The 16,607-nt window shown below is 39.9% G+C and overlaps 3 protein-coding genes across 3 annotated transcripts; 1 reads left to right on the top strand and 2 right to left on the bottom strand.

The window, feature by feature from the left end:
- Positions 1–910: 910 nt before the first annotated feature.
- On the bottom strand, positions 911–8,481 carry LOC134677088 (translin). Its single transcript, XM_063535537.1, has 7 exons — positions 8,343–8,481; positions 8,086–8,173; positions 7,823–7,919; positions 7,104–7,219; positions 6,307–6,389; positions 5,654–5,745; positions 911–3,551 (listed from the first exon to the last, which is right to left on the bottom strand). Exons 1-7 carry the CDS (start codon positions 8,418–8,420, stop codon positions 3,416–3,418), a joined length of 690 nt encoding a protein of 229 aa, XP_063391607.1. The 5' UTR covers positions 8,421–8,481; the 3' UTR covers positions 911–3,415.
- Positions 8,482–9,044: 563 nt separating this feature from the next.
- Positions 9,045–9,976, bottom strand: LOC134676873 (adenosine 5'-monophosphoramidase HINT1). Its single transcript, XM_063535256.1, has 3 exons — positions 9,833–9,976; positions 9,412–9,523; positions 9,045–9,225 (listed from the first exon to the last, which is right to left on the bottom strand). The coding sequence occupies exons 1-3, from the start codon at positions 9,944–9,946 to the stop codon at positions 9,065–9,067; spliced, it is 387 nt and encodes a 128-aa protein (XP_063391326.1). The 5' UTR covers positions 9,947–9,976; the 3' UTR covers positions 9,045–9,064.
- Positions 9,977–10,312: 336 nt separating this feature from the next.
- LOC134677113 (adenosine 5'-monophosphoramidase HINT2-like) lies at positions 10,313–14,088 on the top strand. The gene is made up of 3 exons (XM_063535570.1): positions 10,313–10,459; positions 11,554–11,668; positions 13,916–14,088. The coding sequence occupies exons 1-3, from the start codon at positions 10,376–10,378 to the stop codon at positions 14,086–14,088; spliced, it is 372 nt and encodes a 123-aa protein (XP_063391640.1). The 5' UTR covers positions 10,313–10,375.
- Positions 14,089–16,607: the final 2,519 nt, after the last annotated feature.

Consider the following 16,607-nt stretch of genomic DNA (forward strand, 5'->3'; position numbering starts at 1 on the left):
ATAACATGTAAATAAGTAGGTACTCTTTCACATTCTTACATTAAAATGTATCGTTTCGGTAGCGGCTCAAAGATAAATACGGTGTGTATCGAAAATTATGAATAGTACACTTTACCATAATGTGAATGCACTATACTTATATAAAGAGACGAATGCTAATAAATCAATGACAAATATCGGCAATAATCCCTTTCCATTTCCTAGTAGATAAAATAAAACGACGCGTCAATAAAATCAATATCAAACATATTGTCACTTTATTTCCTATTTACTATATATTTCAGATACATTAACAAAAACTGATAAGGTCAGTGCATGGAAAAGTATGCATGCCCTGGCACAATCGTTGGCGTTGGTGCTTAACAATAAAGAGTAAAGTTTAAAATCTCTCAGAAAACGAGTCTACAAGTAACTGCTGTTGTGCTGTTACAGGACTCAAGACGTATGTAAGTTTTTGTTACAAGTGTACCAATCTACACTTGTAATTTACAATTTTTTTATAAAACGCCTGTTCGATTATGAGTTTAAAACTATAAAACTCCCGTATTTTCGTCTATGGTAGAGCTACAGGCACTTGTACCTGTAACCTGTAAAATTGTAACAGTACTTTTATAAAACGCAAATTGTAAAAAACGGAGCAAGTGTTGCCAGTAAACGCCTGTAAACTTGTAACTTGTAACTTTATAAAACTGGGCCCAGGTTTCCTCACTTTTTCCTTCATCGAAAAAAAAAGAACTTAAAAAAGTTGTTCGTAAAGTGGTAGACAACAGGCTGACAAATAAATTAAATAATAATAAAATCTTATTGTTTATTCGTTATAAACATAAATTAAACAAACAACAAATGTTCTCGATCAGTCTCCGTCAGATCTCGTACCTAAACTTTGTTTTATCCTCGTAAGTCCCCGCGTACTTGTACAAAGTACAAATTAAAAATGTCCTATAATATTTAAAAATAAAAAGCGCAAAAATTGACTCGGGTCCTACGAGGTTAATATTACTAAAAAAAAAGTTCGATTTTAGCACAAAACTGGTATGTACAGTCGCCAGATATATCGGAGCGGCCGAGATGCACAAAAATATCTGAACACGCATTCTAGCGCCACGACACTAGAGGCGTGTTCAGATATTTGTGATCACCTTGGCCGCTCCGATATACCTGATGGCAACTGTACAGTTAAGTGTAATGTATGGGTGCACACATGATACTCAAAAATATGTCCCATAGTGATACATATTTTAAACTGTTTAGACGACAACGGTTTCACTCACTTGAATTTTTATACAAGTTTCGGGCGCGTCGGGGGTCCTTCTTCAGGCTCGGGTGCTCGCGGCGGCTGCACTTCGTGCGTACGCATAACTTGTCAGCTAATTAACCTTTTCAACGCCACAGACGGCAATTGGCGTCAACGCAAAATTGTGACAACGACGCCAAAGACGGCATTTGACGTCGATCGTTTTTTGATGAAAATCTAATGACAAACACCCCACTTTTAGGTTGGCATTATTTATTGACCCCTGTGGCTTCAGTGGCACGGCAAATGGATGCGCCGTTTAGCGTTCAAAAGGTTAAGAACAATGGGACATATTTATGAGTAAGTTATATGCACCCATATTTTTGAACCAAAGCAGGATAATTGAATATAATAGTAGGTTTGTGGTATAATAGTAGGTGGTAATTGTTTTGATTAGAAATGCCACGAATATTCGGCAACTATTCGGCCACTTTGACGAATATTCGGTATTCGGCCGAACGTTGCTTACTATTCAGCCGAATACCGAATATTTTCACCTTCCAAAAAAGAAAAATTACAATTACACGATAAAATTAATCGCAAACCGTTTTATCTAATATTTATAATACAATTTTGGAAAGTTTTTAAATACAGAAACCCTTATTTTGAGCATTTGTTGATTACAAATTAAATTGTATTATTTTATCATGGGTCTGATTTGACCAAATCTAATTACATTCACTAGTTCTGAATGTTCTGACCGTGATCAACAAACGTTAAATCTTAGCAAACACTGTGCTTTGTTGCGAAACTGTTTTCATAATTAACACTAGTCAAAATGGGCGCTTCGGCCGAGATACATACATACATATAATCACGCCTATTTCCCGGGGGGGTAAGCAGAGACCACGGGTTTCCACTTGCCATTTCGGTATTCGGTCGAGATAGGGGCCGAATATTCGGTATTCGGCCAAAAGCACTGTTCGGGGCATCTCTAGTTTTGATGATTACTTTATTTTGACTATTAAATTATCAAACATGTAGCTAAGTATTCTTATTTTAAACTTGTACAAAACCCCTAAACTGCAAAACGTATTTCAAGACAAAAAAAAGTAAGAAATGTTGCCACTTTTTTATCTTACTAGCGCGTCTTGTATTTATGTAAAAATAAGTAAATAAAAGTACTTTTTTTAAATCGTAGGAGTAAAATATCTTAATAAATTATCTTAGCGTGATTATTTAACAAAACGAATTTACTATTTTACAAACGAATTATTGCAGTGGCAACATTGTCTTACTTTTTTTGGTCTTGAATTACGTTTTGCAGTATAGCGTAAATGTCATTCGATAGCGCACCAGCGCGCCAAGCGGGATGTTTTGGAATCTCAAAATCCCATACACAATTTACACTAGGGGCACTGGTAAGCAAAAAACGCTTTAGAGTCAGACCAAGAAAATTCTGCTGCGGATTTGATAGCCCACGCAGTGCAAGTATTATTTTTAACGTCAAACTTCTATGAAATTATGACATATAAATAACACTGGCACTGCGAGGGCTATCAAAATCGCTGCAGACTTTTCGTGGCTTAACTCTACACATATTCTTTCTCGAACAAATCGTAGATACAAACAAAAATCTAACTAATTATTATTCTACAATTATATTGATCACATTAATTTATTCTTAAGAAAAACATGCTTATGAAAATGCTTCAATTTTTAAATTATATTAAAATACGCGTCACCCACGATCGGTGTGGCGAAAGGGTTAAAGTGGCATATGGTGTGTTTCACAAGGCTTTGAACCGGTATTAGAAATGGCGGTAAGTACCGATTTATTTCGGTTTTACTCAGTTGTAAACTAAATAAACCGGTTTATTCGACAGGCGGCCGGCCGGCTCGGTGGTGTGCCGCGTAAACAAGGACACCGGCATAGGAAGATACCCGTTTTTATTGTTCTAAACCGGTTAATATGACAAGAACTTTATGGAAATGTTCTAAAAACCGGTTTCTAAATAACGGTTTTACGAACGGAAACGAAATGAAAAAGTTTTGCGTCAAGTACATGATATCGGTTTGGAAATTAAACCGGTTTCTGAGCCTTGGTTTCCGCCTTAACACGCGTGTAAGGTTGTAAAAGCGAATTTTAGTGACAGGAGAGGCAGCTTTTGTATTCTTTGTTTAAACAGCGACAGGGTCCGGGCGCGGCAGCAGACCCCTGATGCTGAGGTCATATACGACCTCCTCGATCTTCTTCACGTCGTATTTGAGGGCGTCGAACCGCTTGCGGAGATGGTCGTTCTTTAGGTTCAGAAGTCTGCAAAAAAAACTTTAGCTTAGAGCAAAAATTAATTGATTGTAGGTGTGTACTAGTGTCCGACCGAAGGTTCGGTTTCGGTTTCGGTTTCGGCCAGTTTCGGCCAAAAAATCATGTTTCGGCTGTAGTTTCGGTTTCGGCCAAAAACCGGCCGAACCTTTCGGCCGGGCCGAAACTTACGAAATGGTACTTCGGAAGACCAAAAGTTGGGGAATAAGTAGGACAACAATATTAATATGTACCTACATATTATAATGATTCATGTATAGGTACAGAAATTAAAATTGGTTTATTATAAAACACAATTTCACTAATGAGGGCGCCACTGGACAGTCGACGCAGTCTTAAGATGCTGTCAATACCTATAACGCGCACACTGTCTTTTTGTTTCGGAGTGAATGAGTGATTTTACCTCAATTTACTATTGGTTTGTGTTCCACATGTCCTCTACTTCAGCTTAGCCTTTGGCCTCGCTGCGCCATGCTCGGCCTGCGGTCTCGCTTTTTAATACAATGGACATTGGTTGGAGTCTGTGCTCAACTACTTATCCTGGAGCCTGAAGCACGGCTTTGACTTCGCATGAAAGTTCGCCTCGCTTGGGCACTTCGGACTTTTAGGCCCAGGTGAAGATTGGTACCCGGCGTTGCGATATTGTCAATAAAAAATTTCGCGCTCGCGTTTTTGGTTGGTTTTTTGGTTCACCCTGTATCTACATGTTAACTTGACTGGTGAATGAATAGAGTTAGACCAAGAAAATTTTGCAATGATTTTGATAAAACACGCAGTGCAACTAGTGCAAATGTTATTTATACGTCATAATTTCATGGAAGTTTTGACGTTTAACATAACACTTGCACTGCGTGTGTTATCAAAATCTTTGCAGAATTATCTAACTCTAGTAATTTTCTTAAAAAACTGCTTAAGTAACATCAATTTCAAGGATATTGGGTGTTGACAGCCCCATAATATGTGTATAAAAGGGGTTTTATGAAATTTTTTCAACGATTTTAACAAGTCTACATAAGTTTCGGTTTCGGTTTCGGCCGAAACTAGAGCCAAAGCCGAACATTCGGTTTCGGTTTCGGTTTCGGCAAAAAAACATGTTTCGGTCGGACACTAGTGTGTACATCAAATTCATGATTCGAACCAGACAGAAACAGAGGGTCTACCGCGAACAAAGTTCGACGTGTTGCCTCTCTGTCACACATGTAAATTCGTATGTAATGTTGACAGGGAGGCAACACTTTGAACGTGGTTCGCGGTAGGCCCTCTGTTCTATTTGACTGCCAAAGAATAATAAATTCGGTACCCGCCAGGGCGGCGATCAGGACTCGGTGACCGTTTTATTTTTCAAACCGGTTTCGTTCATTCACCCGGGAACGAAAAGGATTTAGTCTCCGTTTGCGGTTACCGGTTAAAGAAGTGGCCACGTAGTCAAGATGTCAATCGCTTACGCTGTCTGTCGCACTAATATGGAAGAGTGATAGAGAGACATAAAGCTTTTCGTTGTCGATGCGATAGCGATTGTAACCTTGGCTAGGCCAGCTGTTCTATTGAGACTAGGCTTGCCAACTTTTTTTTTGGTGGAATATAGTATTTTCCAGAATAAGGCATCAAAAATGTAGTACATTTCAAAAAAATATAGTACTTTTAGATAAAATAGTAAATATGAGTGTAATATACGTTTAATCGGAAATATAGTATTTTAGCGTACTATATATTTTTCCAAAAGTACAGAAGTACAGTATATAGTACAGAGAGCCAAAATATAGTACATACTATACAGGGTGTGTCTGACCTTTCTGGCTTTCCAATGCTCGATTCTACTTGCTAAAATGAGCTACTTTTATTATGGCACCAACCCTGAAATCCGGAATTTTTTTTTTACTTTTTCATACATTTTGGCTGATCAGATGTCGACGTTTTCTATGGAAAAGCCAAAAAATTCTCCCCGATTTTTGGGTTGGTCCCATGGTAAAAGTAGCTCAGTTTAGCGAGTAAAATCAAGCCCTGGATTTAAAGCCCCATGGTCAGACACACCATGTATAATATAGTACGGTTGGCAACCCTAATTGAGACCGGTAAAGAAAACCGGTAATTACCTAAAGCCGGCGTTGAGCTCCATCACAAACTTGGATATCTGCAGCGGCCGCGCGTAGTCGCCGCGCGTCACCGCGTTCACCGCCAGCCGCGACTGCGAATATAATCAAACAATATCTGAGAGACCGAGCCAAGCTCGAAAACATATAAAAACTAGAGATGCACCCGATATTCGGTTACTATCCGGTATCCGGCCTATCCGGCCATGATTTTAATATCCAGCCGGATACCGGATAGTAACATTGCTTAATTTCGGAGTAAACAAATTGGATTTAAGAAACAGACACGGACATAATCGTACTTGTTTATTATTTTAAAACAATTTAACCATACCACTGACTTGCACGCGCACTCATTTCGAACCTAGAAATGAGTCCTAGTCAGGCCGAATATCCGGTATCCAGCCAAACAAGCGAGTGAAGCGTCCCTAGCTTGGGGAAAAATGTTTTTGTATGTCTCCCCAGCTGTTTTTCTCTACAGGTCGCATTTTCACCCAATTCTCGTGACATTTTGTTTACAGGTCCAATAGTATAGTCTGGTAAACCAATTTATCAGTTGAAAGACGTTACGCTACAGCCCAATATCCTTTGTGTATTCTGACAAAGTCCACGATGACGCGCCACGTGGGTTAAAAGGTTAAAAAAATATAACTCACTAATTCAGTGCACATCTGCAGTAGACCAACCAGGTAATCTTCCACATCCAGGTGAAAGCCTTCTTTCTCCTCCACTGCACTGACTGAAAAATACAAACGCAAAATATGAAATTTTACCATAATTGACATAACTTGTATATAAAGATGCAAGTCAGACTCGCGGCCCAAAAGTCTATTTTGGCCTATTTTCGGTAGACATCATGTCTTAAGGTCACCAGCAATAATATGTTACCTAACGAAGCCCGCATTTATTGTCCTGATTGACTACATTTTACGATCGAATCAAAAATGAGGAGATCCGTAGACGAACTAAAGTCACTGACATAGCCCACCGGATTAGCAAAGTGAAGTGGCAATGGGCAGGCCACATAGCACGCAGAGAAGATGGCTGATGGGGTCGAAAAGTGCTCGAGTGGAGACCACGGACTAGCATGCGCAGCATAGGACGTCCACCCACAAGATGGACAGACGATCTTGTTAAGGTCGCCGGAAGACGCTGGATGCTGGTCGCTTCCAACCGGCACGTATGGATGTCCAAGGGGGAGGCCTATGTTTAGCAGTGGACGTCTTATGGCTGAGATAATGATGATGAAAGGTCTCCACCATTCTTGTCTCTCAATAAAACAGCTTTTCAATAAAATTTCCTTGGGGTACTTACTGCCGAGTACGTCAGCCACTGTCTCGTGTGTGGCCGGGATGCCTTCCTCCAGCCATATGGTCAGTGATATGTGGAAGCAGCATTGGGTCATAAACCAGTCCACGGTGAACCTAATATCATTGTAACAAGGTGTACTTACTGCCGAGTACGTCAGCCACTGTCTCGTGGGTGGCCAGGATTCCTTTCTCCAGCCATATGGTCAGTGATATGAGGAAGCAGTATCGTTGTGTCATGAAGCGCCAGTGATCGTGGTATCTGCGTAATTAATCATAAAATAAATGATATTTTAAGTAAATTGTACATGCGAATGGCAACCATGGGGGGGAGAAGTCTTCAAAGTAGACCCCATATGCGTTGGGACGACATCAAAAGGACTGCGAGGAAGAATGGAAAAGAAAAATCATCCACTGCCCGAGTATTTCAAGCAGGTCTCTTCTTAAAAGATTTGGGTGCTTGTGCTACAATGTGCTTATGAAAGTCAAAGAGGAAAACAACTATTAGTTCTAACCGAGAAGATTTGTGACTCTTTTTTCCCCACCTGACCTGACCACTGCCATACATGAGGCAGGGACAAAAAGGAATTTATATATATGCACCTATCCCCATCCATGCCTGGCAGGGACAAATGGGAATACACCCATATCAGTTTTTTGTCATTAGCCGGGTCCACTCAGGGCGAGCATACACGCGGGGCAGTTTGCTTGGCACAAAACGGCCAGTGTACAAGTGCCTCGGCTGAGGCGGCGCGCGCGAGGCGCGTCTACACACCGTATTGTGCGTGAGGAAATTGATACAATTCTGTAAACAGTATCCTTAGGAATCTAATCTGAGATAACTAATGAAAATAGAGCTACTAACTTGTAGTAATCTGTAGGCGGCACCGTCTCCCGCAGCTTGCCGTAGCCGGCGCGGGCCTTCTCAAACAGCTCTCTAGCGCGCTGGCACGCCGGGGCAGCTGGAATTAGGACATGTACAGTTCAGTTTGAAAATCACCACATGGCTCTCTATATGTCAAGGTGTTTGTGTAGAATTTATACAAAAACATTTCCTAAGTTTCTTGTAGAAACGGTATTTTGTAAAGCAGAGGGTGGACCAAAATTAAATTTATAGAATAAACTTACTTCCTTCCTCACTGTGGTGAATGACCTGCAGTATTGTGACCGCCTCGCGCGAGATTTGGTCTACCTCCTTACATACTGTGCGGATAACCTAAAATTATTGCGAAAACACATTAAAATCATGAAATGCACCATCAATAAATAGAAACACAGTAAATTTAAACTTAAAAAGATATGTTGTACAGCTTTTAACAGTCAAAAATAGTAGTTTTATTGAAAAAAATAAGTTTTTACATCTAAGAATTCGATTTCGATCTTACCTCTCGCAATTCTTGCTCCTCGTCAAGAGTTTTTTGAAACTCCGTAAAGATGGACGTTATTAAGTGATTATCACCCATTGTTAACGTTTTCTTACTTATAAGATGTAGTCAATATGTAAATAAACAACGAATTATGGAATTTATGGATTGCAAACAACCGGAACTTCACAAGTGGTGCGGCGTGCGGCGGCGGGGGAAGCAAGAGTTTGCGTTTCGTTTCACGCGGCAAAATTTATGTAAAAATGTTGCCAGCGCATTATACTAAAAAATCTTTTTTTTTACTATAGCTGGTCAAGCAAATCTTGTCAGTAGAAAAAGGCGCGAAAACCAAATTTCTACGACACGATATCCTTTCGCGCCTACATTTTTCAAATTTGCCGCCTTTTTCTACTGACAAGATCTGCTTGACCAACTATAGCATTTGATTAACCTCGTCCATGTGCACTTCATTTCAATGGGATTTCAACTATTCTTAAAATATACAAATTTGAAGTAGCATACGCTGTCTCAAAATTCTCGAACAAATGTTATTCAACCCATTAAACAAAATTGAATTTCTTAGACTTTTAACTTCCCTAGCAAAGCACTTAATTTGTGTATTTTTTTTGTGTGGACTTTATAGAATTAATAAAGTACCATCAAATCTTAGAGCGACAAATGTTATTTACAATTTGGAAAAATAAAAAAGATCTTCACGTAAACATATAATTTATTATAACATATTAGCCCGGGGGCCACTTGAGCTGGCGGCCGCCGAGGATGTGAATATGGAGATGGTAGACGCTCTGGGCGCCGTTCTTGCCGTCGTTGATGACCAAACGGAAGCCAGACTCGTCCAGACCCTGCAGAGCAGCCACCTTGCGCGCCACGATCAGCAGATGTCCTGGGGAAATAAGCTAGTTACAACTACCTTTAAAAACAAGCTAACCTAATTAACTTCCAATACTTGAAGGTCTCAGTTCAGCTAGCTCCAGTCTAAGACTATGGCCAGCGAGTTGTGGCACAGGCTATAGTACATATAAAATAATTAATATATGAAATATGGTAGCTAAAAAAACATATTATTTACCAAGTAACTGCTCATCAGAATCTTCGGCCTTGGAAAGCTGAGAGATGGGCTTACGCGGGATCACCAGGATGTGCGTAGGAGCTTGCGGAGCCACGTCGTGGAAAGCTACGCACTAAAAATAATAAAAATACAAATATGTAATTTCTACGGATTCAAGGAAAAGTTTAAAACCTGGCAATACTGAACTAACCTTCAAATTAAGGACAATTTTTCTATTTGATCATATTTTAATTTCATGATTTTTCTTAGAAGTTACATTATTGATTGATGTTCAGTTCAGGTAATATTGAGACAAGATAATACAGTACAACTCAAAGGTTTAAGATAAACAGCTGACCGAAATGTCAAGTACCGGTGAACGGATGTGAAAATAACTCAGCAGGAATAAAAAAATAAGTAAGCTAATTAACAAAATAAATACCTGATCATCTTCGTAGACGAATTTAGCTGGAATCTCCTTCCTGAGAATCTTTCCAAAGATGGTATCGCCACCAGGGGCAGCAGATTGCGCGAGTTCGACTTCTCCACCAGGCATATTTCTTTCTTTACTTTTTTTTTTATTTTGTTAACACTTGACATGCACTTGACAGCTAGGCGCATTACGTTCCATTCTTCGCAATTTGAAACGATATTAAAACTTAAAAAAGTTTATATGTAATTTTACACGACGTTTTTCATGTTAAAAACTTTAAAACTATTCAGGGAAAATTAAACAAACAATAAACAGCTTGAGTACCTAACTGTTTTATCAACTTAAATGCACTTCATGAAAACCTATGATTAAAACGAATTAAAATTGCAAACAATGGATTGATAAAGTTTTATCAGGTCTTATCATTATCAATATTCGCGATGACATGATAAATCCATGTTTAATCAGAGCCAAAACAAGTATTCTACAAGAATCTGACAGTTTCAATGAATATTCAGGAGATAAATTATCAGAATAACTTATTTTTAAATAATGGCCGCAATAGAAAGCAAACCTGATTCCAACAGAAACTCTTTTGGTCTTAAGCCCGAAGATTACATTTACGAGGACGATTTGGTATGTACTTATATCCTTCCTTACTATGTACCTATCCTAATTGTGCATCAGTAATTAGGTCTATATTATACTAGGCGGTTCACTGGCGGTTGGCGTGTGCGTGACATTTTTGGTGAAGGGTATAATTAAATGAGTTAGGTATTCCATCAACCTTTCTATTGAGAGGGACAGAGACAGGGATATATTATTTCCCAGTCCATCACAGCAGAAAGTGTCCGCAAACAAGGTAGATTTAAGAAGCTCTAGTTAATGATGGTCAATACTCCAAAGATTAAACCCAAGTTTCCATTCCCATGCAAGCCTATGGGTCCAGTCCATATTGGGTCGCATAATAATTGACTGTCCTAATGTAATGTTACGCATAAAACTCAATTCGCATAATTGTTATTGTGCTTTTGTGCTAGAAATATTAACATTTCTGAAAAATTATAACACAAACCTAGCCTAACCTACCCTATTCTACACAACCTATGCAAAATATTTTCGAAAAGACTTTCTGTTTCAGCTGGAGAAAAAATATGCGAAAAGAGATTTATGCGTAACATTACATTATGACAATCAATTATTATGCGATGAGATAGGATCCCCAAGTTAACAATGGAGCCGCCATTAACAGGCATTCCCCTCTGTCTAAAATAGGCGGCCAATGGTCAACCATATGTATGGACTGACGTTTATCTGACATGACGTACCTATACATTTGATGTGCCCCTCCCCCGCAAAAAACGGCAGACTATTTTGTACCGAAAATTTTAGACATGGCGTCTCCCTTGTTAATTACTCCGAGTCCCCAAGCCTATTATTAATTCATAAAAATATATTTAAATATTTTTTACCATTAGTTTTATTGTAAACATTTAAAAAATCAGAATTAAACAAAACATAATTTATTCAAAAAACACGTAATTTCAAATCTATCGTAATTATGCTGGTCAAGCAAATCTAGTCAGTAAAAAAAGGCGCGAATTTCAAATTTTCTACGGGACGACATCCCTTCGCGCCTACATTTTTCAAATTTGCCGCCTTTTTCTACTGACAAGATCTGCTTGACCAAGTATAAATGACTAAACTTAAAAACTTAATGTATTTTTCAGTGTTATGTGTTCGACGAACTATACAATCCGCAAGCCCCTGTCCACTTCGTGGTGGCGCCGAAGAAACATATTCCGAGACTATGCCACGCCACAGACGAAGACGAGAAGATTCTTGGTATGTTTTACTATAGAGAAAAAAACCGGGCAAGTGCGAGTCGGACTCGCGCACCAAGGGTTCCGTACCATAATGCAAAAAAAAACCGGAAAAAATGCAAAAAAAAACGGTCACCCATCCAAGTACTGACCACGCCCGACGTTGCTTAACTTTGGTCAAAAATCACGTAGGTTGTATGGGAGCCCCATTTCAATCTTTATTTTATTCTGTTTTTAGTATTTGTTGTTATAGCGGCAACAGAAATACATCATCTGTGAAAATTTCAACTGTCTAGCTATCACGGTTCGTGAGATACAGCCTGGTGACAGACGGACGGACGGACGGACGGCGAAGTCTTAGTAATAGGGTCCCGTTTTACCCTTTGGGTACGGAACCCTAAAAAATACATCAGTTTTAGTACCAAACGTTCATAGGTTTACTCGGGTAATTCCGAATGTCGAAAACTGTCGGATAGTTCCGAAAAGAGACTTTTATTATGATGGAAGTAAGGGTGATTTTCATCTGAATTTCGGAATTATCCGACATTCGGTATTACCCGAATACACCTTACGCTGGTTCAATCACCCTCGGATTTTTGACTGAAAGTACGGCACTATGTGTGTAGTCTCTCCGTGGATCGGAGCTGTTTGCCCGGTGACCACGATCAACCTCTTTCTTATCGCGGGCTTTTGGCGAGATCGCGAAACGTAGTTTAATCATTCCTCGAGTTGTGAATTTTTCGCTCTTAGAGAGACCCAACCATGTAAATACCTGCGAGAAAATCGTTTTATTTTAGCGACTAAATGTAGCACGTTAATGGTTATTAACCCTTTACCAGTATATATTTCCCACATACGGCACTTTAAACATGTGTTCTATTTTCGATGAGTAAGACTGACATTCGATCGTCATTTTTAGGGTTCCGTACCCAAAGGGTAAAACGGGACCCTATTACTAAGACTTCGCTGTCCGTCCGTCCGTCTGTCCGTCTGTCTGCCACCAGGCTGTATCTCACGAACCGTGATAGCAGTTGAAATTTTCACAAATGATGTATTTCTGTTGCCGCTATAACAACAAATACTAAAAACAGAATAAAATAAAGATCTAAATGGGGCTCCCATACAACAAACGTGATTTTTGACCAAAGTTAAGCAACGTCGGGCGTGGTCAGTACTTGGATGGGTGACCGTTTTCTTTTTGCATTTTTTTCCGTTTTTTTTTTGCTTTATGGTACGGAACCCTTCGTGCGCGAGTCCGACTCGCACTTGCCCGGTTTTATTGAAATGTCAGCCTGGTTAACGATTAAACGTTCTCGCGCGCGCCTCCTACATCGCGCGACTTCAAGTATGGAATAGAATCACGCGCGAGAACGCAACTTATTACTACCTATGTCACCTAATGTGTGTTCAGGCCACCTCCTCCTAGTCGCTCGGCGCGTGGCTCGGGACAAGCGTTTATCGGACGGTTTCCGTGTGGTAATAAACGAGGGCGACGCTGGGGCGGAGCCCTGCTTCTGCGTGCAGGTGCTGGGCGGGCGGCAGATGACCTGGCCTTTTGGATGACTAACACAAAGCTCTGTGTATGGGTTGTGTAATAAATCATTTTAATAAGAAAGGTGTTTTTATTTTAGGGCCCCTGCGCTTGCTTCTGAACATAAAGTAACATAAACATTGCATGCAACAACACACGTGATTTTTGACCAAAGTTAAGCAACGTCGGGCGTGGTCAGTACTTGGATGGGTGACCGTTTTTTTTTTGCATTTTTTTCTCCGTTTTTTTTTTCATTATGGTACGTAACCCTTCGTGCGCGAGTCCGACTCGCACTTGCCCGGTTTTTTTTAAGGTTCCGTACGCAAAGGGTAAAACGGGACCCTATTACTAAGACTTCGCTGTCCGTCCGTCCGTCTGTCCGTCTGTCTGTCACCAGGCTGTATCTCACGAACCGTGATAGCTAGACAGTTGAAATTTTCACAGATGATGTATTTCTGTTGCCGCTATAACAACAAATACTAAAAACAGAATAAAATAAAGATTTAAGTGGGGCTCCCATACAGCAAACGTGATTTTTGACCAAAGTTAAGCAACATCGGGCGTGGTCGGTACTTGGATGGGTGACCGTTTTCTTTTTACATTTTTTTCCGTTTTTTTTTTGCTTTATGGTACGGAACCCTTCGTGCGCGAGTCCGACTCGCACTTGCCCGGTTTTTTTTCCTATTTTCAGTATTCGCACGAGTTTTTTTATTTTATTACACAGCCTATTTGTTTCAGGCCATCTCCTCATCGTCGCCAAAGACACAGCTATATTCCGCGGCCTCCACAAGACGGGCTACCACGTGGTGGTAGACGAGGACCACAGAGCGGGGACACTGCGGGCGCTCCATGTGTTCGGGCGGGCGCTGCAACATATGTTATGGCCGACGGGGCCTGGAGCACGGCTCTAATGTCAATGTCGCTATAGCCTCCTAAGTTCCAAAGTAATTTTTGTAGTTTTTCTTCCATTTTGAATTTGTCCTTTTAAAAGGACATTGGCATATTATAGGTTAGGTCAGCCTAAACTAACTTGGCACCGACTTTGACGTGTGGAGTGCCATGAGCGGGTTAGTCTATAGGCAAATTAAACAAAAGTCTCTCTTTCACGATTTTCACGGGTTATTTTATTTTATTACACATCCCATTTGTTTCAGGCCATCTCCTCATCGTCGCCAAAGACACAGCTATATTCCGCGGTCTCCACAAGACGGGCAACCACGTGGTGGTAGACGAGGACCACAGAGCGGGGACACTGCGGGCGCTCCATGTGTTCGGGCGGGCGCTGCAACATATGTTATGGCCGACGGGGCCTGGAGCACGGCTCTGATGTCAATGTCGCTATAGCCTCCTAAGTTCCAAAGTAATTTTTGTAGTTTTTCTTCCATTTTGAATTTGTCCTTTTAAAAGGACATTGGGATAGGCATATTATAGGTTAGGTCAGCCTAAACTATACTTCGTTTTTTTTAGCATTAGAAATTAGGTAAACAATCTTGATGTGTCTTTTAATTGAAAAACACATTTTAAAAATAAGTTACGGCAAATATGTAACAATTATGAATCTAATACGATCATTTATATTCTTCTGCTTTCATAAGTAATAGTTATTGATTTTTAAAAAGCGTTTTTCAATTAAAAGATATGCCAAGATCGCTTACCTTCTTTGAAGTTCTTTCTAATGCTAAAAAAAACGAACTATAACTTGGCACCGACTTTGACGTGACAAAGTCTGGAGTGCCATGAGCGGGGACACAGCGGGCGCTCCATGTGTTCGGGCGGGCGCTGCAACATGTTATGGCCGACAGGGCCCGGAGCCCGGGTTTGAAGTCAATGTCGATATAGCCTCCTAAGTTCCAAAGTAATTTTTGTAATTTTTCTTCCATTTAGAATTTGTCCTTTTAAAAGGACATTGGGATAGGCATATTATAGGTTAGGTCAGCCTAAACTAACTTGGCACCGACTTTGACGTGACAAAGTCTGGAGTGCCATGAGCGGGGACACAGCGGGCGCTCCATGTGTTCGGGCGGGCGCTGCAACATGTTATGGCCGACAGGGCCCGGAGCCCGGGTTTGAAGTCAATGTCGATATAGCCTCCTAAGTTCCAAAGTAATTTTTGTAATTTTTCTTCCATTTTGAATTTGTCCTTTTAAAAGGACATCGGGATAGGCATATTATAGTTTAGGGCAGCCTCAACTAACTTGGCACCGACTTTGACGTCGACCTTACGGGCACTAAAAATGGTACTAGTTCAGCGGTGTCACTCATGAATTAAAGCCAATCGTGCAGCCTAACGCAACTAGTTGCGACCAATCGCGCTCGTGATGCGAAATCAACCAATCGCGTGCGTGATGCGAACTCATCAACCAATCGTGTTGTAGCGGTGTCACACCGCTGTGCTTGCCCCATTCTTATTGCCCGTAAAGCCAGTCCTTAGATATATTCGTCACTATAGCCACAGAATAAGTAATAGTATATATAGCCTCCTATTATGTCCAAAGTAATTTTTGAAGTTTTTTATTTGGAACCTTTTTTTAATTCTATTTTGAATTTGTCCTTTTAAAAGGACATTGGAACTTAGGATAGGGATATTATAGGTTAGGTCAGCCTAGTTGACAAAATATAGTCTGTCAAACAACTTTGTCAATAGAAAAAGGCGCGAAATTAAAATTTTCTATTGGACAAAAACCCTTCGCTTATCCATTTTTATAATATACCGCTTAGTACAGTCATTATAGATTTTGACCCGTGAATAATTAGTTCTTGGATTTTTTTTTCGTAGGTCCCTCGGGGGGGTCACTAGGAGTGTAAATTCAAAAAGTAGGCTTATTCAGGCTCCTGCGTATATTCAAAAATGGTTTTTTTTCCAAAAAAAACGGTTTTTCTTCAATAACTCGGCCATTTTTGATTTTACAGTAAAACCGTAAGGACAAAAATTTTAGGAAATTTGATTCTCTACAAGTTAGTCCAGTCATTATATCCAAAAAACCGACCCTTCCCGTGAATAATCAGTTCTTGGATTTTTTTTTGTACGTCCCTCGGGGGAATCACTGGGGGTGTAAATTCAAAAAGTAGACTGAATCAGGGTCCTGTGTATATTCCAAAAACGGTTTTTCTTGAATAACTCGGTCATTTTTGATTTTACAGTAAAACCGTGAGGACAAAAATTTTAGAAAATTTGATTCGATACAAGTTTGGTCCTCACAATTTTTCTTCTAGGATCGATAGTTTGGAAATAAAATTTGAAAAAAGCGACAAATTCAAAATATTTTCTACATCTCGTTTATTTTCAACTTTACGACATAAATGAAGAGGACTAAACTTGTAGAGAATCAAATTCTGAACAATTTTGGTTCCCACCTTCTTTCCCCCAAAATCGATATTTTAGAAATTAAACCTGAAAAACGCGACAAATTCAAAATATTATCATTATCTC

This window comes from Cydia fagiglandana, chromosome 25 (genome assembly GCF_963556715.1).
Source record: "Cydia fagiglandana chromosome 25, ilCydFagi1.1, whole genome shotgun sequence".
Classification (NCBI taxonomy): domain Eukaryota; kingdom Metazoa; phylum Arthropoda; class Insecta; order Lepidoptera; family Tortricidae; genus Cydia; species Cydia fagiglandana.